The sequence below is a fragment of the Bactrocera tryoni genome, chromosome 3 (genome assembly GCF_016617805.1).
Source record: "Bactrocera tryoni isolate S06 chromosome 3, CSIRO_BtryS06_freeze2, whole genome shotgun sequence".
Lineage (NCBI taxonomy): Eukaryota > Metazoa > Arthropoda > Insecta > Diptera > Tephritidae > Bactrocera > Bactrocera tryoni.
The window spans coordinates 1,914,764-1,941,367 of record NC_052501.1 but is presented as its reverse complement, the minus strand read 5'-3'; the positions used below and the strand labels follow the sequence as shown (position 1 = coordinate 1,941,367).

The 26,604-nt window shown below is 36.6% G+C and overlaps 1 protein-coding gene across 3 annotated transcripts in view; it reads right to left on the bottom strand.

Moving 5' to 3' along the window:
- Nucleotides 1–298: 298 nt before the first annotated feature.
- LOC120771956 (diuretic hormone receptor) overlaps nt 299–26,604 on the bottom strand; it is a 34,743-nt gene continuing 8,437 nt past the window's right edge. The window contains exons 2-13 of one of the 3 annotated variants that reach the window (XM_040100267.1): nt 17,977–18,605; nt 16,268–16,466; nt 15,150–15,243; nt 14,681–14,774; nt 11,872–11,952; nt 9,908–9,978; nt 9,637–9,747; nt 8,007–8,195; nt 7,679–7,794; nt 4,931–4,984; nt 3,607–3,820; nt 299–1,390 (exon numbers count right to left, since the gene is read on the bottom strand). In XM_040100267.1, coding sequence (XP_039956201.1) covers nt 1,364–1,390; nt 3,607–3,820; nt 4,931–4,984; nt 7,679–7,794; nt 8,007–8,195; nt 9,637–9,747; nt 9,908–9,978; nt 11,872–11,952; nt 14,681–14,774; nt 15,150–15,243; nt 16,268–16,466; nt 17,977–18,280 — 1,554 coding nt within the window. In that variant the 5' untranslated portion in view covers nt 18,281–18,605 and the 3' untranslated portion in view covers nt 299–1,363. Of the gene's footprint in view, nt 1,391–3,606; nt 3,879–4,930; nt 4,985–7,666; nt 7,795–8,006; nt 8,196–9,636; nt 9,748–9,907; nt 9,979–11,871; nt 11,953–14,680; nt 14,775–15,149; nt 15,244–16,267; nt 16,467–17,976; nt 18,606–26,604 lie in introns of those variants that run through there. The other 2 variants (XM_040100268.1, XR_005705014.1) reach the window with 2 other exon arrangements.

The window sequence follows — 26,604 nt, the reverse complement described above, 5'->3', positions numbered from 1 at the left end:
TTTCTATTAAAGTGAACTTTGGAAAATTCAGCAATTTTTTTTTTCAATTTGCAACAATATCAAGTACACTAATAAAGTATTCTTCCACAATGCGTTTTAGAAACAATATATGTACATAGATATTGGGTAGTCGAAAAAATCTTTTCGTATTTCTAATAAAATATTAATTTACTTTTCAATATTTGTACTAATAAATAAATAAACAAATATGTACCATTTTAGTCGAACCATTTTTGCCATTTTTCCGCTAGAGATATTATTGCATCAGTGTAAATCGAAATTTCGAAATTTCCAGAACGGAAGCGAGCGAACCGTCGTTGTGCTACACGAACTGATACAAAATCGTCTCCGTACACTTTACAAATTTCATTGGGGGCTTGCGTGTCATTCTTTCCTCCATTTTTATTACAAAAATTTCAAAATATAGCGAATTTCTTCTTTATTTTCACTAATTTTTGAGCAGCTGTAACTTTTTTCAACTTCCTCGATTTTTTTTTTTTTTTGGGTTAAATGTAGCTTAAAATCTCATCATTCCAGCACTATATGGTATGATAATACAATGTGATTGGTAGCACTGAACTGCCACGACATCTATTGACAAAATACGAAAAGATTTTTTCGACTACTCAATATACATTATAACAAAAATATTTCTAAATAAACATATTTACACAGCATAACTATCTTAACTTATAGAAAAATTGTACTAATTAAGGTAAAAAAACCTAATTGCTCTTAAAGCAGGGCACTACTAAAGCTGAAAAATATTAAAATTTGTAGGAAATTTATAATTAAAGATGAAAATTCAAGCGAATTTACTTTATACAAGTAATTTAATATATACTTAGAGTACACACACCCAGACACAATTAGTCACATATACCACAATTACATAATTTGTTAATTTCGATTTTTAATTTAACTATATACTTGTACTTACACACACATTTAACTATTGACAGGAATACTTTACAAATATCAAGTCATTTTCTCTCAATATTTGACACTGAAAATCACTGAAGATCAGTATTCGTGCTCAAGTTCCAAAGCAAACACACAAATGAAAGCATTATTTACACAAAAGTATCAATTATTTACAATTCTATAATTACAATTGCAACATTTTTATAATTACAGTTACAACAATTTTAAATAATATTTACATTTAAGTGGTGCTTAGAGTACAGTGTGTGAAAAAAGTTCTAGTACTTATAGTAAATTCGTTAGTTTGCGTTTAATAATTTCCCTTCTCGCTTTTGATTAGCTAATTGTCTTACTTCTAATATTCTTTAACTTAGCTAAATTAATAAAGAGATTGCTTAATACTACTCATAGATGTTAGTTCTTTATAATTTGTGTTCTCTTATACGGAATTTTCCTCGAGTCCTTGCTGCAGATAATATGAGAAAGTAAACAGAATAATTGAAAAATCAGTTAAAGGCTTAACAAAAAGAAACTTCAGCAATTCGTTTAAATAGTTTTACCAAAAAATATTGAATTATTGAACAAAAAAATTATTGAGAAAAAAATAAAGTTGAGTACGGTTGCATCGAAGATATTGGTGATATTATAGCTTCGATGCAACCGTACTCAACTCACAAATATAAAAGATTCCATACAAGAACTTCATATAGATTCGACAGTGTGAACGATAGCTATATTCTAAAGTGGTCCGATATCGACGATCCCGATAAATGAGCAGCTTCTTGAGAAGAAAATAGTGTACACGAAATTTCAGATCTATAAGTATATCTATACATACAAATGGACAGACAGACAGACGGTCATAAGAACGGCTGACCATTTGGTTATATACTTATATCTTCCTTCACGGTGTTACAAATTTCGAGGCAACCTTTGCAGAGCATAATCAGGGAACAAAAAAGGACCGTCTTCAAAGTTTCAATTATATATCCAAAAATTTACCAAAAACGCCTCGAAATCTGCTATTCGTCTAACTCAAGATTTTCCTCAAATTGTGAGCAAGCCTTATTATCAGACATTCAACCTGCACAACGCCCACATAGTTTTCTTCTGAAGGCAAGTAACTAAAAATGAAACATTATTATTCAAACCGGCAGCACTTTATTTGAGCTCGGAGGAAGTTGCATAATTGCAGCATTGCATTGTGGCACGTGCCCACCCAGAGCGGGATGTACAAATTAGAAAAAATCGCTTGGCAAGTTGCTCCGAATCCCTTGGAAATGCGCAAAAACAACAAGACATCGCCGGCATATTCTCGCTTTATCCACGCGTATAGTCTATATCTCCCGTCCCGCCGGTGTCTTATTCGTGTTTACATTCGTCCATATTTGCCCACTACGCCTATGTGGCAATACAATGTTGCACCAACACACATACAAACAAACGAAGTGGCACAGCAATGAAATGGAAATCCCGACTAAGGGCACAATGCGAAAATGCAAATTTTACAGGGCAATAAACTGACGGACCATGAAACTTGCCCGACTATCAACTTTAAAGTGCTACATAGTTAAAGGTATATGAAACAAGTAAGGAAGGGCTAAGCTCGTGTGCATAAAAGCCAGGGAAATATTTTAAGGTGCTAAATGTCAACTAGGGGACCGGAATCCAAGCAATTTTGTATACATATATTCGATATAACTCATACACTGACCAACATATTCGACGTAAAGTTTAAGAGAAAACATTTTTTTATTCTTGTTAATACCACTTACTACACGTTCCGACGACGCATCGGGTCTACGTAACCGGAACGGAGCCGGATTTCTTATCCGACCAAGACCTATCTACTCGAAAGACTTCTGACGCTATAACAACAGCAACATGCCACATACTATAAAAATATTTATTGGGTTTCATAAAGTCCCTCACATAAAACCACCAATCATATGGAGTAAAGTGAAAGGGATGTTCGAAAATCCTGATATTAGTTATATGGGGGCTAGGTCAAGTTTTCCCAATTTTATCTACATATTTTATCCAGAAAGATACATTGTTATGAGTAAGACACGCTCTCTTATTTTCATTGAGATAACTCACATATTGACTGATTATGCGGTATAAAGTCATCAGGAAGTTCGAAAAGCTTTATATTAGCTATATGGGGAAACAGGTAAGTATTGAGCCGATTAAATCCATTTTTGACAGAGATACTATTATCAGGAAACGATTCTCTTTGAATTTCAATTCTATATCCCATACGTTGAGCGATATTTTCAGTAAAAAGTCAACTATAGATACTGGGGTCCATATATTCGATACATAAGGGCCTATTTTATAGGTTTTCGGTTAATGCGTTCTGTGGGCGTGGCAGTGATCCGATGACGCCCATCTAAGAACTACACCTTGATTTTTTTCTGGGGAAAACATGTACCAAATTTTATTATTTTTTACTCAAGTTACAGCTTGACGGACGGACGGACAGACAGGCATTTACTCGGATTTCAACTCGTTTCGTCATCCTGATTATTTGTACTCGTATATACATAACCCCATATCTATATCGATTAGTTTTAGGTGATACGGACAACCGTTAGGTGAACAAAACTATTATAATCTAAAGCAACAGTTTACAAGAGTACAAAAAGAGTGTAAGCGTGAGAAATAAGAGTGGAAACACACCTTCATGAGCGGACTAATCGCTCGCGGCATAACGGTCAGTGCCGTCACGGTGGGCATCGTGTGTAAAGTGCCGTTAGAGCTGTGCTGCAACGCCATCGCAGCGCTGATGTTCGCGTTCACACTCAGGCTCTGGTTGTGGCCCAGCAGGGTGGTGGTGGTGGCCGATGAGACGCTGGACTCGCGCTTGCCTTTGCCATAGTAGGCTGTGAGTGGCCTGCAAGGAATAAAGCAAAACAAACGCAACCAAATATTATGCGATGGCAAATGAAAAACTGAAATTGAGAAACAAAGAAACCAAGAAACAGAAAAACCAACAAAGAAACAAAATTGCAAGAAAGCGAAAACAGAGCAAATTTAGTGCATATTTCAGTCAATTTCTGTGTTTACTACGATAAAATGTCGTACATGTAAAATATAGTATACCATCTGATAAAATTTGACTCGGACTGGCCGATTTAAACTGTGTTCGCAAACTGATCGTAATATAATTTTTAAAAGATTAGTACAATCTTGTTATGGTCATGAGAAGTTTGATGTCCACGTGCCAATTTGTGTAAGTTTTAAAGCTGTTTGTTTAAGCCGAAAAAAGTTTGTCTGGCCATTTCTATCATGGAAAAGCCAATATTTAACAGCGACTTTGCATGACATTTTGTGTTTCCAATGAAATCACGGCTACTGAATCGGTAAAAATGTTGCGAAAACGTTTTGAGGACTTAAATTTTTTAGGAAGACAAGTATTTGAGTGGCAAAAATCATTCAGTGAAGGTCGTAAAGTCATCGAAAACTAGGTCTTGACAGTCGTCCCTCCACCTCTAGTAATGACGATATCTTCGAAAAAGTTCAAGAGACAGTGCAGTGTTGATATCAGAGACTAACAACATCTCTTATGGACCGACTCAACCATTTTGGTTAATGGTTTGGGAAGCATGTCAATGCTAGACTGCCATTTTAACATGACAGAACTTTTTATATGATTGACTTTTAAGCTAAACACGAAACGTGAGTCAACGCTCAGCCACACTTTGACCATTTTCTGTTTTCGAAACGGCAAAAGGCGGATTACTATGGGAAATTGTTTTAATCGTAGGAATGCTTGTATCAGCTCAAAACGCAACTTATTTTGAAGGCAGTAATAAAGATTTATGAAAAGTTAGTTTTTTTGTCAGTTAAATTTGATCAGATGGTACATAACGAAAAGACTTTGGAATAGATTTACCTATTTTAATTTCTAAATAATAATCGTAATATGTACTAATAATAATAATATAATTTGCAATGTACATATGTGGTGGACATTTTAATATTAACTCTAATATTACCATACCGTGTGCTCTCGGTTCTCGGCGAGCAATCCTTTGAGAAGCTCTTTGTGGTGTATCTGTAATGAAGAATATGCAACAACAAATTTAATAAAGCGAAGTTATTGAGCAAGTAATAGAATACAAAGAGGCCATATTATATAGCCAGATCAGTTTATAATCTGATTCTTAACCAGTCCAGTCGTCCAGTCAAAACAAATATCTCTTTACATAGCACTGATTATTTGAAAGACTTAAGGATCCATTGGTATATACTTATCCGATGCCTTCACTTACAACCACTGACTAACCTAGCAAAAAATCGGAAAAAATACCAGGCTTCCATTTATGCTTCTGGCTTCTATCATTTTGGGTTCAATTTTAAGCTGTCATTATAAACTTTGATATATCTGACCACAAACCCGTCAGAACGTTGAATCGAAATGTGCCAGTTATATAAAGTACTGTCGTTTACAGTGGGAAAGGACTGAAATTTCTCTAAAGAAGAAAAGATTATTGAAGTATTCTTAGGCAATAATATGTCGAGTCTCAATATTATACACAACTATCTGTTAATGACGACTGTGTGATGCATTTCACAAAAATAAGAAAAAGGTGTCAATCTTTCTTCACTAAGGTAATGCCAATTCTCACACAACGGCAGTGACAGGGCGCATTTTGAATAACATTTAGCAAATAACTTCGCATCGTGTATCAAATTTGTCCCTATATGTATACAAGAGTATGTACTGTATATTGATCTCATAAAAAACGTTTCTAAAACTCCAATATTCATTTTTCCTCTGTTCGGCCAAAATTAGAGCTTCGGGCGTCAATAAAGCTTGACCAAAACAGCATGACATTGCGAATGAGCTGAAAGGCGTCGTGTTAATTTTAACAGTACTAACTGTTCAATTGATGTTGTGTGTCTGAACCTAGAAGTGACGCCTGCACCTTGTTTGCAGTTGGCATTGTCGCCCACATACACAATAATATGCATTGTGGAGCGGCATGTCATGAATAGCAAACGTGCGTCAAAGCGTGTTGCATGCTAAATGCGGCTTGTTCACTGTTATTTAATCGAAAACACTTCTGTGGCCACTTGAAACCTAGTGGATGAATTGTACAGGTGCAATGTACCTTTGTATACTAAGGACGACCAACAAACACAAATGCAGTTCAAGAGAAATGTTAACAAATTTATTTCAAATAGCCGAACAATAGTAGGAATCAGATTCTTAAACGTGCAAATTTTGTATTTGATATGACTTTCAAAAGTGTACAGTAACCACAAAGGCTTCATTTAAAATAATATAAAATTTACAGGAAATAAATTGTTATTTATTATATAAACTCTATATTTTGCAAACTCTCCATTTGTACAGCAGGAGTCTTCATATTTTGCCATTCTGTATTAAATTGCAAACATGTTGATAGCTTCAAAGGTATCCGAGCAGTTGGAAAATATTATGTAAGTTGATAAAATATGCGAAGAATTTTGCCAAAACACATTTGAAAATATATCAAATTTTGAACACTTATTTTCGTGAAGAAATAACCCTCTTTACCGCAACGACATAGGAGGACCACACTTTCACCCATTTTAAGTAATATTCAGAAAAAATTTTGTCATGAATATTGATATTACATATTGCAATCAGAGTACAAAGACTATCGAAAAATAGAAATTAAGCTATATTTTGAAATTTTGGTATAAAGAAGAACTAAATTTGTGAAGTTTACGGAGACGATGTCTATCAAATCGTGTAGCACAGCAATGGTTGGCTCGCTTCCCTTCTGAAAATTTCGATACGAAAGATGCTTCTCGCTCTGGTTGACTTATCGTTGTAAAAGTCGATAAAATTATGAAAAAGATTGACCAGAACTGTCACATAAGCAGCCAAGATATCGCTAAGGAACTTAACCAATTAAAAAAGGCTGGTTACAAAAAGAGCTCGATGTTTGGATGTGGTACCCAAACTCAAATTGTCTGTGAAAAATTTAATGGTCCAGCCTGGTCGAACGATTGATTCTACATTTTACTGTGAAAAACTGATGAGATTGAAGCAAGCAATCGAAAAAAACGGCCAGAACTGATCAACAGTAAGAGCTTCGTCTTCCATCAGGACAAGGCTAAACCACACACATTTTTGACGACTTGGCAAAAACTGGGAAAGCTTGGCTGGGAAGCATTGATGCATCCACCATATAGCTCTAACCTTGCACCATCGGACTACCATTTGTTTCGGTCAATGTAGAACTCTCTTAATGGAGTAAAGCTGGCTTCAAGAGGAGCCTGTGAAAATTACTTATCGCAGTTTTTAGCCGAGAAACTAGAAAAGTTTCACACTGATGGAATAATGTCTCTAGCGGAAAAATGGCAAAAAGTGATCGACCAAAATGGTACATATTTTTTTTTTAAAGTTCATTATGAATATAAAAATAAATAAATTGAAATTTGATTAGAAATACGTCTATTCTATATAATGCATTTTTAAAGGTAAAGAATCTCGAAAAAGCTAAAATTAAAAATAAAAATTACTTTTAAAAATTTTATACTTGTGTAGTGCCTTTAAGAGGGTAGACGTGTTTGTTGTGGCGTATGAGCAACATTATTGCCACATTTTAATTTAAAAATATTGTATTTCATACTACTGTATATTGTTTGGGTCTTTACTTCCGTTCCTCATTAAATACTAAATTTATTCATCCTCAGCTTCGAAATAAGCAAATACATACTTACGTTTATATGCATTAATCACCTGTTTGCTCACCTTCTGCTTTGATTCAGTTGGATATTCCGCTCGTCGCGCCACGTGGAAATGTGATGCCTCAGCGTGTTTCTCACTTCGGAATTTAAGAAACAATAGAACAATGACACTGCGAAGCCCTGCGGAAGAAAGACAAAAACAAAGTGAATTAAAGCACGTTTGACGGCCAGCGGATGCTTGGGAAAGGCGTAAGAAAAACCACAATCCTTTCATGCGCTTTCAAGTTCGATTCATATTATCTTTCACAGTAACTCTATACAGTTGCTACAATGTGCTGTTCTGTGCTCTGTTTAACACTGCCGCGCAACCCTCTTGTGTGAGGTGCCATTACCTGCGTGCTGAGCAGCAGCGCGCGCACGACGGCGAACATGTGACTCATGACGCCGCTTTCGCTGGGGCCCGCCAAAACCACCAAGTAGGTGATGCCGAAGAGCGGAATGAGCACCAACAATGCCTTGGCAGCTTTGCGATATTGACGCGTCTCCACCGTGTTGGCGGATCGGAGTTTTGTTATCAACACCTGCAAATAGACACAAGCAAAAGGATTTGGCTGGTAATTAAATAGCGACTTATTGAACCAAATGAAATATGATTTGTTTAAACAGTTTGAGAAAGAAACCTGATTCGCTTTAAAGGGCTTGGAATTTCAGTTTTGTGATCATTATTTTCTTGTTTATCGTAAAACAGTTAAAAGGGAGTAGAAAATATAACATAAAGATAATAAATGCCTTAGTTAAGACCTTATTAATATGAATATATATGGGGGTGCTTGGAATTTTAATTAAATGAAGAAATTTCGAAAAAACTTGTTAGTTTGCTAGAATACAAATACGTTTGTGGACATTATTTGCAAGAGTTGCGCAATGGAACCTCGTTAAAATGCGCTACTGAGGGAATTGTTAGGAAAGAATCCGTTTAACCTATTTACTATGAGCCATCCACACAAAACTTTCAACTTCTTAAAACAGGCTAGTATTTATTTATTACAGTTATACAGTTCTGTTAACTTCCAAAAATGGTCTTCTGTCTCTATCTTTAATTAAATGTTCACAAAAGCTGCATTTACCAAAAATATACTTCCTGCGTGATACAAAACTAAGATTCTTTCAACGCCTGAAGCACTTTCTTCTTATCACAAGTCTGCAAACTGCTTCCGTCTTGAAAACATGATTTTCTTAACAAATTCTTAAAGCAAGCGAGGAAGAGAGTAAATAACTTGCAAGATTTATGGGGAAAAATGAATTCAGCTACTTTCAACTACGAATAAGACAGACTGTTGGGTTTACAAATAAGAATGAAATTTATGATGAAGTAATAAATTTACGTATTATGCGCGTTGGTAGTGGTGTCGATGTACTTGTGTGCACATGAACACAGAAAAAAAGAATCCTTTACAATGGTTACTTTTAAATTTCCAACGAAATACTCTAAACTTACAGCGTTTCATATATTTGCGCATGTGTTTGTAAACGTCTTCATTTTGCTTTTGAACCATCAAATACAGAAACATATTTACACATATTTACTTGCATGTATGAGTGTGCATATTTGTTTTGCTAAAAAACATGCTAGCTTTCTAATTCAAATATTCTTGAATGGATATCGCATTAAGTGCAGTCAAGGGATATATTTTTATACTTCAAGTAACAATCCCCTACAAACATACACATATACGTATACATGTGTGTTGGGCATGCATGCGAGTTTGTTGTTACGCGCTTCAAGAGCCAGCACTTAAAATAGAATGACTATAACTTTTTATTCGAGAAATGAGCCGTCATTGTTTACTTGATGGCGGAGGCAAGCTCGATAACAACAGCGTAACTGTGCAATGTCACAGGCATGAGATGCTATCTATTTTGGCTACTTGAGGACTTACTTGTTTGTGCTTATACAAATATCATACATACATATATACCTACATATGTGCTTGGTATTGTAAACAGGCTGTTAACACTTACCCACATAATTCTCAGTAGAAATATTAAATTCATTATCAGCACCGCGCAGACTGGGCCCTGAAAAATCCAATCCACATGGGTTTCACGCATCCAAGGGCAACCGATGTCGAACTGTGAGGGAGTTTAAAATTACAAATTGATTTCAAAATGTATTGAAAATTATTTTAAAATTGCAAAGATTTAGATTTTAAAGTAATGGTTAAGTTCAGAAAATATAATACAATGATTTACAGTATATATAAGAAAGTTAAAGATGCAATCACCGACTCACCTTCTCCACATCGTAGGATATCGTTAATCCCTTGGCGATTGCCCAAATGACAACGAAACCTGCGGGTCCACCTAAACAAAAACCAAGGTATGCTGTAATTTTTATCAAATAGAGTTAATAAGACAGAGAGAACGCTGCTCTCTAAACCATTAAATTATAACAAAAGTTAATGTAGGAGGGATAGCAATTTGAATCAAATATTTTGAACGTTACTGAATTAGTTGAATTTGCAGCCCTCTATAGAATAGAATTTAGGTGGATACAGCATTAAGTCCAACCCTTTTGATCCAATTCTGCAAACACATGGGCTAAAATGGTGCATAAATGAATTAATGGCATTAAAACTCGTCACTGATTGATCTAAATGATGATCTAAAGCGGACCTCAATTCCTCTTCAAAAGTTTTTAATTTACATACAAAGAACTTTTAAAGAACTCTGCAATACTAAAGCCTTAATTTAGCTAATATTTTTCAAATACTGGGTAGTCGAAAAAGTCTTTTCGTATTTGTAATCAAACTTTAACTTATTTTTCTCGGCGAAAAACTGCGACAATAATTCGCACAGGCTTCTTCTGAAGCCAACTTTACTCCATTAAGGGAGTTGCATTGACCGAAACAAATGGTCGTCTGTTCTGGCCGTATTTTCGATTGCTTGCTTCAATCTCGGTTGTTGACAGTAAAATGTAGAATCAATCGTTCGACCAAGCTGGATCGGCTAATAGTGGATGATTACACTCAGCATTACCTTTCGAGGCGTCAATCCTGGCTTTGCGACCATTTTTGAGCTCCACCACGCTTGGACCATGATTTTTTCGCACATTATTGTCGTATTTGATCCACTTTTAGTCTCCTGTTACCATTAGCTTCAGAATGGTTAGTTTCTGCAAAGAATCGCAGATGTTAAGTCGGACCATTAAATTTTTCACAGAAAATTCATGTGGTACCCAAATATTGAGCTTCTCTTTGTAGCCAGCCTTTTTGAAATGGTTCAAAATCGTTTGATGATGAAATTTCCTTAGCGATATCATGGCTGCTTATGTGACGGTCAGGTACTGGCCAACTTTTCTCAACGATAGGTCGACCAGATCGAGGTGCATCTTTCACATCGAAGTATCCAGCAGCACTGGAGATAAACGACTACAACGACATCTATTGACAAAATACGAAAAGACTTTTTCGACTACCCAATATTACTTCATTGCCGAACGCCAAAAACTATACTTCTTAACAAGTAATTTGAATATTTTCGCTTGTTAACAAATTTTAGAGACAGACGCAGAAAATTCTGCTGAGCTAATTTCAAAATTCAATTACATGAAGTTGTATGAGGCATTTCGACCCAAAACGCTGAAAAAGCACAATATGGCTTAACAGCAAGTTATTCAGCGTTTTTCGCTGTATTTGGGGTTGCAGAAGGTGGAAACTTGGATATTTTTTATTGGAATAAGGATTTTTTAAATGCTGATATCAATAATGAAAAAATGAAATTAAATTGCCTTGCTCAGGATAATTGCATAATAACTAATGTGTGCGTTGTGTGTGTCTGTTAATTGGCATCGGTACCGGCTATTAACGCCCCCAAACTAATTGGTGTGGGATGAGTTCCGTTTATTCACACATGTGCTCTGCCTTTCAACGGTTTAATTTCGCCATAATTTACGCAACATTTGCCCCACAGAAAAAGATTTTACCTTCCACCCCCACAACGGCGCAGCGTAAAAGCGTGCATGCAAACATTCATATATTATTACATATTTACGTACACATGCGCCTATTTCACGCCAACTCAGCAAAATATAGTCGCCTCTGCCTACTTACACCACACCGCTAGGTACACACATACAAGCAGACTTTCATGTTTACACATACACTCACACACAGAAAAAATACTTGCTAAAATCATGCGTTATATAACTACGGGTACATATACATGCATATGTATATTGGTGTAATAAGCGCTTACCCCAGCCGATGATTGCGTATATATTGAAGCGTATATTATCGCCGGAAAATGTCTTCACAACCAGCATGTACAAATAAAGGCCTGTAATGAAGAGAAAGTTCAAAAGAAACAAATGAAATGAAATCGTCGAAGAAAGTGGAGATTTACGAGCATATTTCTGCTGATATAATTCCAATACAAATGCGCATATTTATGCGATCTGATTTGTATATGTCTTTGTGCAAATATAAATAGTCGGAAATAACTGTTAATATATGTTCTTAATAAACAAGATGTTGCTTTGATAATAGAGTGCGGCTGACCAAAGGTCATTGGTTGGAGGTGAACGTACTTTAGCCGAGTGTAGTGCACCTATATATACATATACATATACATATATATGTGTTTGTGTGTCGAGCAGAGCATTTTTCATTGCTTAGCGAAAATAATCGGCCGATGAGCGCATATTCGTAGAAGTATGTGGTAAGCCGACTCAACTGATGTATGTGTGCTTGTATGCATGAGCAACACACAAATCAAATAGAGTTATTGTAAATAACTGATTACTTTGGCAAATGCGATTAACGGTTAGCAGTAAAACTGCACAAATAACAGTATTAAGCAACCACAATCCAAACATGAAGACACACATGCGACAAATACTTTTTATATATATGTATCTGCACACACGTGCATATCTGTTCACTCGGTTTACCACATCCTCAATTGTTGAATGAATATTTGTGTGACTTTTGCTTGCTCAGGCATGGCATTTTTATGCACTCATTTATATTATTGCTCAATCGCTTATCGCTTATGAGCTTACTGCTAATCTCGCTGTAGCTTTGCATCTAAATATAGCACATTCCAGAATTCAGAGATTTTCCTGCGAAAGCCGAAATTAAGATTTTGTTTTTGTAACTGAATTAATGGACGTAATAATTTAGTTATTGGCCTTTTGCAATTTATACTTGGAAGATGACTTTAGCAGTCATCAAATAATGGAAATTGATTATTTGCTTAATTCTTCAATAAACAACTTCCTACATATACATATGATACAAATATTATTTTGGTATTTTATGAGATTATTTTATATAAGTATTAAGTAGTTTTGCTATTATTGGAACCGGTATCAACACTAATAACAATGCCAGCCTCCAATCCAACGCAGAATAACTCTTGCCAACAGGTGCTACTTCGGACTGAGTTCTCTCTCGATGAACAAAAACAAAACTCTATAAGTCACTCATTATTCCCGGATGAAAGCTCTGGAAGTATTCGACGCAATACCCGCCGGGGGAAGCAGAGGAAGAGGAAAACCTCCACTCCGTTTAAAAGACCAGTTGTAGGAGGACCTGGCTTCGCTTGGAGTCTCCAATGGGCGCCAGATAGCGAAAAGAAGAAACAACTGGTGCGCTGTTGTTACGCCAATAAGGAAGAAGAAGAAATTTTTCAACAAAGAAGTTTCACTAATTTTTTTGTGCGGAATCAAATTTCTGGTGCCGAAAGATTCAGAATGTTGGAAAAGGTCTTCGGTGATAATTGTTTTTCGAGAGAAAGTGTTTTTGATTGGTACAAATTATTCAAAGAGGGTCGAGACGCGTTGACGACGAACCACGTCCAGGACGACCATCCACATCAACTGATGATCAACACGACAATAAAATAAAGGAATCGGTGTTTGAGAATCTACGATTAATAGTCAGAGATCTTACTGACATCTTTGGAATATCGGAAAGATCAGTGAAAACCATTTTGAAAAATTATTTGGGCCTAAGAAGAGTGAAAGTACGATTGGTTTCAAAATTACTTAATTTTTTCGACAAACAGCGTCGCGTCGACGTCTGTGAAACAATGCTTTCCGACTATCAGTAAGTCAATTATTACTGGCGATGAGTCTTGGATCTAAACAAACGATCAATCGGCGAAATATCTTGGCAAAGGTGAGCCGAATCCGAGAAACCCCCGTCAAATCAGGTCAAAAATCAATGTTATGTTGACAGTTTTCTTCGACTATCGAGCTTTGGCGCACTGCGATTTTCTTCCGACTGGCCAAAGGGTCAACAAGGAATAGTATTTGAGTGTTATGCGCGAAGCTATTCGTAAAAAGAAGCCGGAATAATGGGCTGATAACTCTTGTTTTTGCACCACAATTCTGCAATGATTCTTCGTGAGTTTTTCGCCACATTTTCAAGCAAAATAGCTCCTTGGGACTTCTGGCTACTCAGCAAACTCAATCAACCGCTCCTTAGAAACCATTTGGAGTCAATTGATGACAATAAACTTGAGTCGCTATGAGTATTGAGGGCTAATCTAGAAATTGACTTAAACAACTATTTTGAGGATTGAAAAAACGTTGGCACAGGTGTATTGGGGGCAAGGGGGTTTACTTTGAGGAGGACGACATAGATTTTGAAGAATAAATTAAGAATTTTAAAATTATAAACAAAGTCTTACTACTTTCTGCTCTTAGTGTAGTTATATGTTCAAGTATAGAAGTGGTGACTTATTTGAAGAACGTTTTCTTAATTTCAAACTGTTTTAATTCGGGAGCAATTAACTTCATTCCACGCTCTTGCTATAAGACAGTACTGTATTGGTCATCAAATTTCTTTAAGGAAGTATTAATGGTGGACCATCAAGATATTTCCAGACTCTTAAAGAAATATCATCTCGGAATAATGTTGCCTCCAATCACACAAAGCCGTACAAACGCAAGCCATTATCTATTATGAATAAAAGTTGTGGCAGAAAAAAATTTGTATACACACATATACATACATAAAAGGAAACTATAACCTAATACACTGCCAAAATGTGGACTTACCTTCAACGAGCATCCAGAAGAAATTAGTTAGGGTGAAGAAGTGAAAGAGCGTGACGAGAACCACACAGCCTCCCAAGCCCGTTCGTATGGAAATCTGTTTGCAGTAAGTATATAAAAAATAACTGTAATTATCTAATTTCTATTTAGAATTGACGGGATAGTTACATAATTTTAATTGTATTTGATTTGTAATAATAACAATAATGCCTAAACTATTCATGTATTCTTAAAATATTGATATTAATTTTGAAATTTCACGAAAATATTTTAAACACAAAGAACCTTCATTCGTGTGCTAGGATGTTGGCATATTTATTTTTCAGTTCAATTTTGTCCGCGTATCTTGAGCACACATTTTTTCCATAGCACACCTTCACACGATTGTGGAGACGTATGTATGTGCTTTTGTACGAAGATTTCACTCAAAATTAGAAAAAAAACTATGAAATATCGATGTGTGTGCACTTACATGTACGGACAAAGTCAGTATCCACAGCAACGCCGACATTATGTATGTGAAGAATAAATTGGCGTGAATTGAATTGCGTAAACAGCGTAATTCCCTGCATCCGTTTTTCATTTCGTTTTCGATTGCAGCGCACGGTGCGAGGAAATAAAGGACATCAATAGCATACGCAGCGAAACGCACAGTAAAATATCATAATAATAGCACAGCCGGCGGCAGCAGCAGCGGTAGCAGCAATGCAGTCGATGTTGACGTTGGCGTTGGCGTAGGCAGCAGCAGCGATGTTGCGCGGGATTGGAGAAGGAATAAAGGAAAATTGTAGAATTACAAGGAAATATAGATATGTATGTGTGTATGTATGTATGGATGTGTGTATATGTATGCATGTGCGTGTTAATGTGGCCTCGTATGTGCGCCAGGATGCAGAGGATGCAAAAGAGCATTGGCGAGCGCTCGAATTTTTCGATTTTTCTCCAAAAAATGGATACAAAAACATTGTGTGGTAATTCTACAAAGGTTACCATGGCTAATAGTGTGGCAATAAGTTCTGAAGGATCTTTGTAAATTTTCGTCCGAAAGCATCTAACACGCGCTTACAAAGCAACATACATTTGTATTTGCTTAGAAGTTATTACATTACTGTTATTTTTGTTTCATGTTGCATTACAGGAAAAAAATATCGATTAGTTGTTTCTAAGTTATTAACTTTGTGTAAACAAGAAAATTAAGTTAGAAGTTCTTTCAGACATGTATAAGTTGTAAGAGAAGCACCACTGAGAGTTTCTTGCACTGAAAAAAATATTTGTTGTAAAATAAAGCACACGTATTCGGAGGTACTTTAGCATTATGTCATTGAAATTATTGTTGAAATTCGAAAAATGTAATATTTTAAGATTTTTCCGTTACTATAAAGACCAGCCTGGGAACAAAAGTGATTAAAGAAAACGCTTCAAAACAAAAATAAAATTTTATGTTAGTTCAAAAGATTGCCTAATTCAGAACTCAATGTTACATTCGCTACCAACGCTTTTGAATAATTTCTCTTTGAATTTTATTTTAATTCCCACTTAATTAATTTCTTCTTGAAAATTTCAAAATTTCAACAAAGCAATAATACTCACTTGAAATAGGCGAAGACAATAATCGCCAGCGTCAATGAGACTAAGCTGATGGTGTAGCCAATGTAGTAAATTATCGTTGGCAACTCGATGATCGGTTCGAATTCAGGTACAGTGGAGGGCGCAGGCAGGTGCATGCATAAGTCATAGTTTGTATATTTCTCCCATGTGCCATTAGCATGGCAAAAGCGCGTCGCATTCTCTGCAAAAGCAACCAAATAATTTGTTTCATTTTACGGATTGAGTAACAGTTTATATGTGATAGGTGATGCAATTTTTGAAACGTTATGTTTATACAACATTCCATTCAGAAACTCACTCATCATTTCATCATGTTTTATTCAAAAGAAGTCTAGAGGAAGCAAATTTCGAATCGGAAGAGTAAGAGTAAGTGAACTCATAAGGTTGCATTCAGTTCGCAGAATTTCATGCAGAAGACGGTGGACCCGCAGACTGATTCCGGACATACATTCGTGCATAGATAGACAGCATGGGGACCTGGATTTCCACCTAACACAAATACTTTGTGGCCACGGGTGCTTTCGAAGCTACCTGTACAAATATCGTCATGACTTTGGTAGTATGGATTGTCCGATATATAAAGAGTGTGTAGAAGGCTCTGAACATGTACTCTATTATTGCTCTCAGTTTTCAAGTATAAGGGAAAGCTGAAAACCACACTTGGAGATAGTCTCACGGTGGAAAATTTGACTGCACTTATGTGCGAGTCCTCTGTAAGATGGAAAGATGTCAGCGAAACGGCAGCTCAAATTGTGACAAGATTGAGCAATTTACAACTGGTGATGCCTAATCTGTCCTTAAAATAGAAAAGACTTAAATGCCTTCTTCTCTCCCAAAAAGTAATACTTCGTCCAGTGATCCCGTGGGAGAGAAATGAGATGGGAGTAGGTTAGGTTTAGCAGATTAAACACCCGCTCCAGCTTTCGATGCTATAAAAAAAACACCGCAGAACTTTAAGTTTGAAATATGTAGCATTATTCCTTACTATCCGCCACCTATGTCGATTTTACCAGCTGTGAATTACCTTAGATATGTTTTTATAATTTTTATGTAACGAACAAATGCAATTTCGCCTAAAACAGATCAAATTAAATACGTTCGCATTTAATTAAGTAAGAATCCCACAGGCATTTGCGCTCAGCACTCTCAGCACATACAAATGCGAAGAGTGCTGCTTATTAGCAGATTCCACAAAACCACTGTCAAAGCCCCAGCAAACCGTGGGCGACGCGGGTCTATTGCCGTCGCTTGTGCATTGTGCCTTTCAACGCTTGCCGCTTTTGTCATTCGTGCAGCTATGAAAATGTTGCAACGAGAAAGTTAAAACATATGATGGCGCTGCACCAAAGGGCATAGAGACACACGTCACCGCCTCGTCTAAAGTATTGCAGAAGTCTAAAGAGTGCAGACGCGTTGACAATAATTTGTGCCACAAGCCAACCGCATACTCTTGCAATTACATGTACATATGTATGTATATATACATGTTTAAATGCAAACACGTACGGTTGGTTGACAGGACGTATGTGTATAGATTCCCCAAAGTGTGCATATGGACCGCCACATCCTTTTGTTCGTGTTCATTCGTGTATCAACCACATAACTGGGAATAGTTCCGAGCGCACATCAACTCTCACACAGGCTCACAGATATACTTTTACAGACATTTTCAATTTACTAACGGTACTTACGCGAGCTGTCGTACTGTATGCCTTGGAACTCGTGCAGGCACGGCAGCGCCGCCAAAGTGCCACGCGGCGTGCGGGGCCAACAAAGGATCGAGTCGAAGTGGGTGAGGCAGTAGGCGCTGTCATTGCCGTAGGTCGTTGTATCAATGTGCTGCTGCAGCAGGCACTGCAGTTCGGTACTCTCATTAATTGCGTCGAGGCTGTCGTAGGACTCGAGCGGTGTCTCGTCAGCGCCCACGTCCACATCTACATGTGCTCCTGCAGCCACACCCGCACTCGCTTCCGCCACTTCGGGCGAGCTCGACATGCTGAGCGGATTCAGTGCAAGCGAACGACTCACCAATGCGTCGGCAATTATTTTACTTGTGTCAGCGCTGTTGCTGTTGATGTTGATGTTTTTGCTGCTGCCGCGGGCTGGATTCGCGATGTGGCTGCCACTGAAGCTTGGAATACTATTACTGTTGCTTTGGGCGCTTCTTGTACTGTTGTCGCTGTCGCTGCCACCGGCACAATGCGCAGTATTGTACAGCTGGTATTGTTGTTGCTTTCCCTGTTGATGCCGATGATTGAGTTGTTGCGGTTGTTCATCGTCGTTGTCGAGAAATCTGTGCGTTGCGTTTGCCTCTGAAGACCTGGAAGCGAAAAGCATAAAAACCCGTCTTAAGTTGGGGATATTTAAAGCGTCAAATTTTCACAACATTTTTGCAAGATTTTATCCGATATGTGTGTACTTTATTTAAAGGCCGTTGTTTCGCAAACATATTAGTATGTGATAACAGACAAATATAGGGAGATAATATTTGAAGATGTGCATAGAAAAAGGGTATAAATAAATAAATGGCTTATGGTTTTTTCCAGAGCTATTTTTTCATTATTGTAGGTTAACTAATTGTAAATAAATGCTTTTCGTCCTCCTTGGGAGAATATAAGCTGACATTAAGCCCAATACCATTGCTATAAGCCTATGTAAACCTAATAGTCTTTTATAATCAACTTCTAGTTCAAGCCAAATTCTAGACCACGTCTCTTTTTGAGCTATTTTAAGTTGCACACGAAGTTTCTTAATAATCAGAAGGAAATGTCGGGGACTCTATAAAGTATATATGTATATATTTACAAATATTTAAATGAACGAAGTCGCTTTTCCCTCCCCAAGAAGCTGCATATTTAGTGGATTCGTCAATATCAGACTATACAAACTTATCGATCCGAATCAACTTTTTTTCAGGAAATTCGAAATGGTATATCATTGAGTGTCAGATCGGACTACGACAGCACTCAAATAGGCCGATCAAAATTAAGATTAAGATAGTCATAAAATATGCTTTTTCTTTATTATTCGTAAGTAATATTAATTCAACGTTGAATGCTGTTTTCATCAAAGTTAGTTACATATACATATATAAGAGGTGATCTAAGTAGAGGTACTTTTTTAATAGCCTGTTTTTGGATAGATCACGCGTGAGTCGTGTCAAGCTTTCACGTTACTTATGTTCAGTATAATTTCAACACATATAAACTCAATTTTGGAGAATCTTCTCATGGAAAACCAACAAATTTTTCAGCCCAAAATATGCTTTCACGTGTGATATTCCACTTCGAATCGCCTCAACACTTTAGCAATCACACTATCACTTTGAATTGATTGAACAACAACACCAGTGCCCAGTCATCGGTTACAATTCATGGCATCTGTAAAATTGACAATGGACAGACTGAGCCTGAGAGACAGAGTTGTGGTTTAAAGCGCCGCAGCAACCAATGAAAAGGAAATTCAATCAGATGAGTTCAACGAGTGAGGTCAAAAATCACTTGCTGTTCGGTGTGTGGTGGTGGAACTACGATCGTCTGAACTCGTGACGGCTACACAACTCTGAAAGGTGTTGGTGTGTTATTGGTGTTCACCAAATGCGGTTATAGCGGCATCATTGCCATCGAACAATCGTTGTGTGGAATTTGTTTTCTCGTTTGGCTGCTCGGTTGTTCGATTGTTAGCTGATTGTTGGCCATTATTGCGCGTTCAAGCGTTAAAGAGAACCGTTGTGCAACAACTACAAAGTCCGTAAAACAATACGGCAAATACAAATGCAAACTGAAGCTGTGAGCATGAATTTGCTGTGAAAATATCGAATAGCCAATTGCAAGGGCGTATATGCGAGCAGATAGTTGTGGCGGAATTGTAAAGCTTTAAATTGTTGAAAGCTCAAAAAACCACGTAAAATGTTTTCTCTGAAAAGTAAGTTGCAAATACTTATTTTTCTAGCCAAAATGATCAACCTCTAAGTAAATATAGTATATATTTGCGTTATAGTCATATTTTACTGTATATGAGCGATTTCGGCATCTGACGCCAACACAATTTTTATTTATTAACTGCTTTCGATGGACTACGCACACACACCTTCGCAAATATACACACGTATATATACGTTTATAGCGAAACTCATGACTATTTAAAAATCGTGAAGGCGTCAAGTATAATCCATTCTTTAAAAAGCAACAACATACGAATAAATAACTGGATTTCCGCCAGAAGTGTGGCTTTGGCATTTTCGCTTTCGGCTCGCCTTCTCTCGCCCTCTTCAGCACGTACTACTTACAAGTGTTAAAGTGAGCGCACGTTTTCATTTTCTGCGAACGTTTAAAGGCATTTTCGTTACACAAATACAGCCTTATGCCTGCTTGACCTCACCAATCGCTGTGTACCTTTTGGCTTACTATTTTTTGCTTTCGAACTATTTCAAGCGTGCAAGTCATTAAACGGCACCATATCGTTCCGTGAATAGCAATAACGGACGCGGTTCGTCATTTATTAATTAATTTACAATATTTATTTTTGTATCGGTTTATTTTCCGCCAGCGCCGACGGGCCTCCACTGTGTCCACGCTTTATTCCATTTCACTTAGCTGTCATCGCTCGTCTTGATAATCGCTCAACTGTACGGTTTCTAGGTATTTCATTCTGACCAATGTGTTATATACATACAATATATATAGAAATACAAGTATGTGGGGCTTATTCAAAAGTGATGAAAAAACAGCCATATATCTCCGTGTTTACTTGGCTGATGAGAGTTAACACAAAAATTCAACACATACTCTCACTTTGGGGTTTCGAAAACACTCGGTTGATGAGGAACTAAAAGATTTGTGTAGACAAATTGCACGTGGTGGTTTCGGTGGTGAACTATGTTGCCAACTAATTTTCAAAGTCTCTTAATAACATTTCGAGATCTTTCACAAAGTTCTTCACTGAAAAAATCATTTGGTTGGGAAAATTTCAACAAAACTTTTTTTGGTTAAAAAGTTCTACCAAATCGCCCAAATCTCACAAATGCTCTGAAATATGTTTTCGCATACTCGATTTGTTATAATGGCTTTGCATTGCCAAATATGCAAACCTCATCTATTTTCTTCCCCAAATGAGGGCTCGTTTAACTGCTCAATTAAATGTAAACACAAATAAAGTCAAACATTGAAATTCAGACAATACTTCGGCTTTGCCATTGAAATAACTGTGGAAAGTCATTTACATAATTCTCAAAGGTATTACGAAATTTGAAGCTGTGGTGACCACCCACAAAAATTCTAGAGAAAAGAAAACTGTTTTCATTCATTAAAATAAAATTGGAAAATAATTTATTTCTTTGTACTTCTTAAGAAACGGATCAGGCAAATTATTGTATTTCATTTTTTAACAATATTTTTATTTTATTGTTATTATTATAAAAAATATATAAATAACTCTACTTTAAAACACAAGTATACTTCTTTAAGTGTTCATATATTAATTTAATTATTCATATAGATCGCTTTATTTTCTACTTTTTCATTTATCAAATAAATGTTTGCATTTTACTTCTCTCTGTCTCCGACAAATAATACGAAGGCGTCTTAGTGACTGCGGTACTCGTATTTGTATTTTCTGCGATTAATAAATTTCTTTTCTTAGGTATAACGGTATGCTGCGAAGAAGAGTCCTCTACATTATTCATTCTTAGTATTTGAAAGTAAATGGGTGTTTCTCCCCCTCTTTGTGTGGTGCCACAGTTCTCATTTGATTTATGTTTGCTCAGTGAGGAGTATTCATTTGCATTGGCGTTGGTCCAAAATTTCATACAACGCAGCAGAATAATAATAAAAGAAAACTTATAATTTTTAGTAATTTAGTTTCGGTGTACTGTTCCCCATTTCTAATTAGTGACAGCATATACATAAATTAACGTCTAATTTGTTATGAATTATTCAGAAAATGCATGGGTTCTAAAATATTGTTCGCGAGTGCAAGCGGTCCATATAAAGAAAATTTTTGAATACATAAAAAAGTAGCTAAAAGCTGCGCATTATTTTCTTTCACTTGTCAATTTCCTAAAGCCTGCAAAACTGCTCATTCAGTTAGTTATACGTTCGTTGGTTGCCTAATGACTCATCATATTCGATATTACGTACACACTTTCGAGGAGATACACTGCGTATGAGTGATATTTGTGCTGACAGCGTATTTTCGTTTAATTTGACTTAAGTTGGTCAACCATTATGGGATGCGTTATATAAATGCAAATTACGGACTTAATACAAGTTTACAAATAGACTTAAGGAAATATACACACCTATGAATTTCGAAAAAAAGATTTTTTTTGCACATGCATACATCGAATGCACATAAATTTGAGAAAATTCTTCGAAGTCCTCCTTAGTGTACTCGAAGCGATCAGGGTCGGTGAGCAAAATGCCAGCGAAACTGGTGGATCGATAGACTTGTAATTATTAAAGGACCTTTTTAGATATATTTGTCAGCAAATGATAGAAGCAATAAGATTTTGACAATTATTTCGATTTTTTAAGGCACTCAAAAGTGGAAATATTTCAACAAAAAACTACCTTTTTAGTATATAAATCTATAACATTGAAAAAATATTACATTTTTCGGATAATTTTTGGATAGAAAAATCTTGCAAATGCAATTGCACTGCCAGACACCTTTTTATGGAGATCCACCTGAAGATTGGCTACGGAAATAAACAAATCCGAAATGAATCGCCAAATATTTATTACATTCTGTAATGTACGTTTTTTTATTTATTTATCATAAAAAATGCCTCTTAATAAAAGTTTCAAAAATTGTCTGAACTGCAAGTGGCTATAACGCCTTTCCAAAGAAAAGTATTGCCTTTATTCAAAGGCTGATATTATCTGACTTTACAATACTCGAAATGTTATGTATGTATAACTTGAGCAAATGCTTCGCCTAGCTAGCCAATTTGCCAGCTAAAAGCGTGATAATACTATAAGCCAATATTTAAAAATTCGCTAATAAGAGAAACCGCGATAAATTCGCGGACAGGCACTTTTAATGCAATTGATTTGTGGTGAAGTAAATTACTGAAAGCAAAGCTTCCTACGAGGGCTCTCATGCTAATACAAGTACATTAATACACATTAATAACCACTTTTAAATATAATCCTTCAGTTGCATATAGCAAAGCAGATTTGTAATAGAAAATGCTTGTCGAGCTGTTATTAAGCGTGATTAATCCAGCAATAATTCCACCGCTTATTAGTGTCATATGTGGTCAACGCTTTTACTGACATTTGCTTAATGTAACACATGTGAGTGTTTTCGAACTTTTTGCTATCGCTATCATGCCACTTAACTACAAAAAAATGTGGGCTTTCGAACTTAATCGCAGAAAAACGTAAATATGTGCAAAACACTAGGAAAAGTGGTGAGTGGGCGGCTTTAGTTGGTCTGCTGTAATTATGTATGAATTTGTTTGTACACCGCGACGCCAACGCCAACGCCTTCGATTAAACCGAGCGCAGATAACTGTCGTCGCATTTAATTAAGCGTTAAATATTCGGTATACCAGCACGCCTCTTGGGTTCGCCGCAAAATTGGCAAGTATCAACGGCTTCTCTGCGCTGTAATTACAAGCTGCTTTCAACCGGCTTTAGCTCTGCTGCGAAATGTGCCGCTATATAAACTTTTAAGCACAAGTGGCTGAGCACTTAGCTTAAAGTAGCAAGCTTTAATGATCTCTCAATGAATGCTTTCAACCTATCAACCCGTCAATAAGATAATATAATAAGGTACACAATGGTGAGACATACACCACTGTGCGTTACCCAGCGGCAGCGATAGCCACTAGCAATCAGTCAGGCGAGCGAAGCGGAAAAATGCATTCAACCAGTAAAAGTGCTGTTCAGCCATAAAATAGCGGCTAGGAAATGCTTTGTTCTGGCGCTTTACCCGCAATCTAACGTTGTGCTTTGATAGTGACGTGTTAGGCTGACAAAGAAGTCTCTTTGTTGTTTGCATTTACTAATTTTCAAACTGATTTTAAAGGTTTAGATAAGGGAAAAGTTTATACCCTTGATTTTGTCCATCGTTTTAGAAAATTGTGACAACTCCTTGTCAAATAAAAGTTGTCCATATAGAGACCTGAACTGAACGATCTATTTATATGGCAGCTATATCTCATAGCGCTAAGATATGGGCAGTTCCGACAAATTAGCAGGTTCTCAATATAACGGATGGCTATTCATGCAAAATATCACGAAATTTCGGATCAAAAATTCCTCTTCCTAAACACTGTTCCTTTGTCATGGGATATCCACTCCTTTCATGGTTATGAATTACCTAAGGAAAGTCAAAATATTGTATCTTTATTCAGACCAACAAAAGGCATAACACAGGAACACGAACAAACAACGAAATGTCCATCGCAGCCAGCGGCGGAAGTGTGGCAACAAAGTATGAAAGACACAAAACGGTGTTCATAATGGCAGTCATGAAAAGTGAAAGCACTTCCATGCGGCAGTTAAGTGTTCTCGGAATTTTTGAAAAGTCCACTTTATGGGACATGTGGCATATAATAGCCACAGCGAATAAAAATCGAATGAAGCAGCAAAGCACAAAAGAGCAGAACACTTGTTGCGGTCGGACTGTGGCTTTTTTTTATTGAGGAATTAAATATTAATTTTGTGTTTAGTCCACTAAGATTGTGTGCTCGGTGAACCTGTTAAGTGACCAGTGCTAAATGTTGTCATTATTCATGTATGTGTGTAAAGAAATGTTTGTGCATTGACGGGTGACTAAAAGAAATCGTTCATGAAGTTCAGAAAAAACTAAAAAAGCATGGTCATTAAATTATATTATCGATAGAGAGACAAAGAACCCAAATAGAGTGCCAGTTATATATTTATGCGTTTTTCTCGAAACTTTTGAAGTCGGTTGGCAAGATTTCTCGAGAACTACTCAACCGATCTTCATGAAAATACAATTCTTAAAGACTTGGACGAAGGATTTTTTTCGATTAAAACTGTTGGAGGAAAAAGGTTTTAACTAAAATACTTATTTTTCACTTTAGATGATCCATGAAAGACTTATCCTGCCAACGTGGATGCATTTCTTTCCGATTTCAAAATTTCTTCGTTGTTAGTGTTCCAAACAATCACTTGATTAGTTTAGTTTATATGGCAACTATATGATATACGAGTATGCCTCGGAGATTGCACCATTGCTTGGGAAATACTTCGTGAAAATAAGTCGTCTATAGAGGGACTTGATTCCTACCGTTTCGTTCGTATGTCAGCTATATGCTATAGGGTCTTGGTCGCGTATTTACAGACAAACTAACAGACAGACGGGATTGGATAAATCGACTCAGCTCCTTTCGTTCTAGGTGTTACAAACTTCGTAACAAACTTAATATAACCCGTTCAGGGTTTTATTATGATCAATCAAGTTCTTTAAGCTTATAACCGAAAAATTCACTTTGAAAATAGTCCACATTCACTCATACATATTTGTTTAAATGTTTGCATGACAAAGTAATTTCCAAACTTTTCATAAACATACTATATATAGAAATCCAGTCTAAAGTTCAAATTTCCATAAACAAGCATTTGGAAATACCAAAACCAAAAGTATGTGGCAAGTGAGATAACTGTTAAAGTATATTCTCGAATATTGCACTCACCGCGCCCTAGTTACTCAATTAAACCGCAAACAAACTTTTCAACTTTATACATGTTGACCAACAAACTATCGAGGGAGTGCGCTTTCACACGCTAACCACCCTCCTAAGCTTCTCACCTTGAACCGCAACAAATGGCAGTTGCAGTGATGCAATGGAATGAGTCCATGAAATAAAGTAACTGGATGTGATGATTTAATTTGGAAAAATTACACAATGGTCTCAGTTAGAGAGAGGGAGAAAGAGAGTGAGACAGTTAAAATATAATAACTAAGGACCTGATAGCATAAAATAACTATGAATTTAATGTCCTCTATGAAAAATGTGAGAGTATGCCCACATATGCACCGACAAACGGATTCGTCCATTATAAGTTTAAACATTACTTATAACAACCTCACACATGCACACTTAGCGGTCGCAGAACGAAGTATGCGCACGTAGCGGGAAACTTCTTCACTTACGTCACAATTACTGTGTGGCAAGAAGCTAAACCTTAAGTGGATAAGAATTGCTGCTTGCTCCGGCACGCATGTGGCTAAATACACACATACACACATAGATATGAATCTAAGTGCATTCGCACATAGCTGTGTGTGTGTAGTTGTAGATGCAATGCAGGTGGCGCACGTCTCTCTCGAAGAAAGTCACC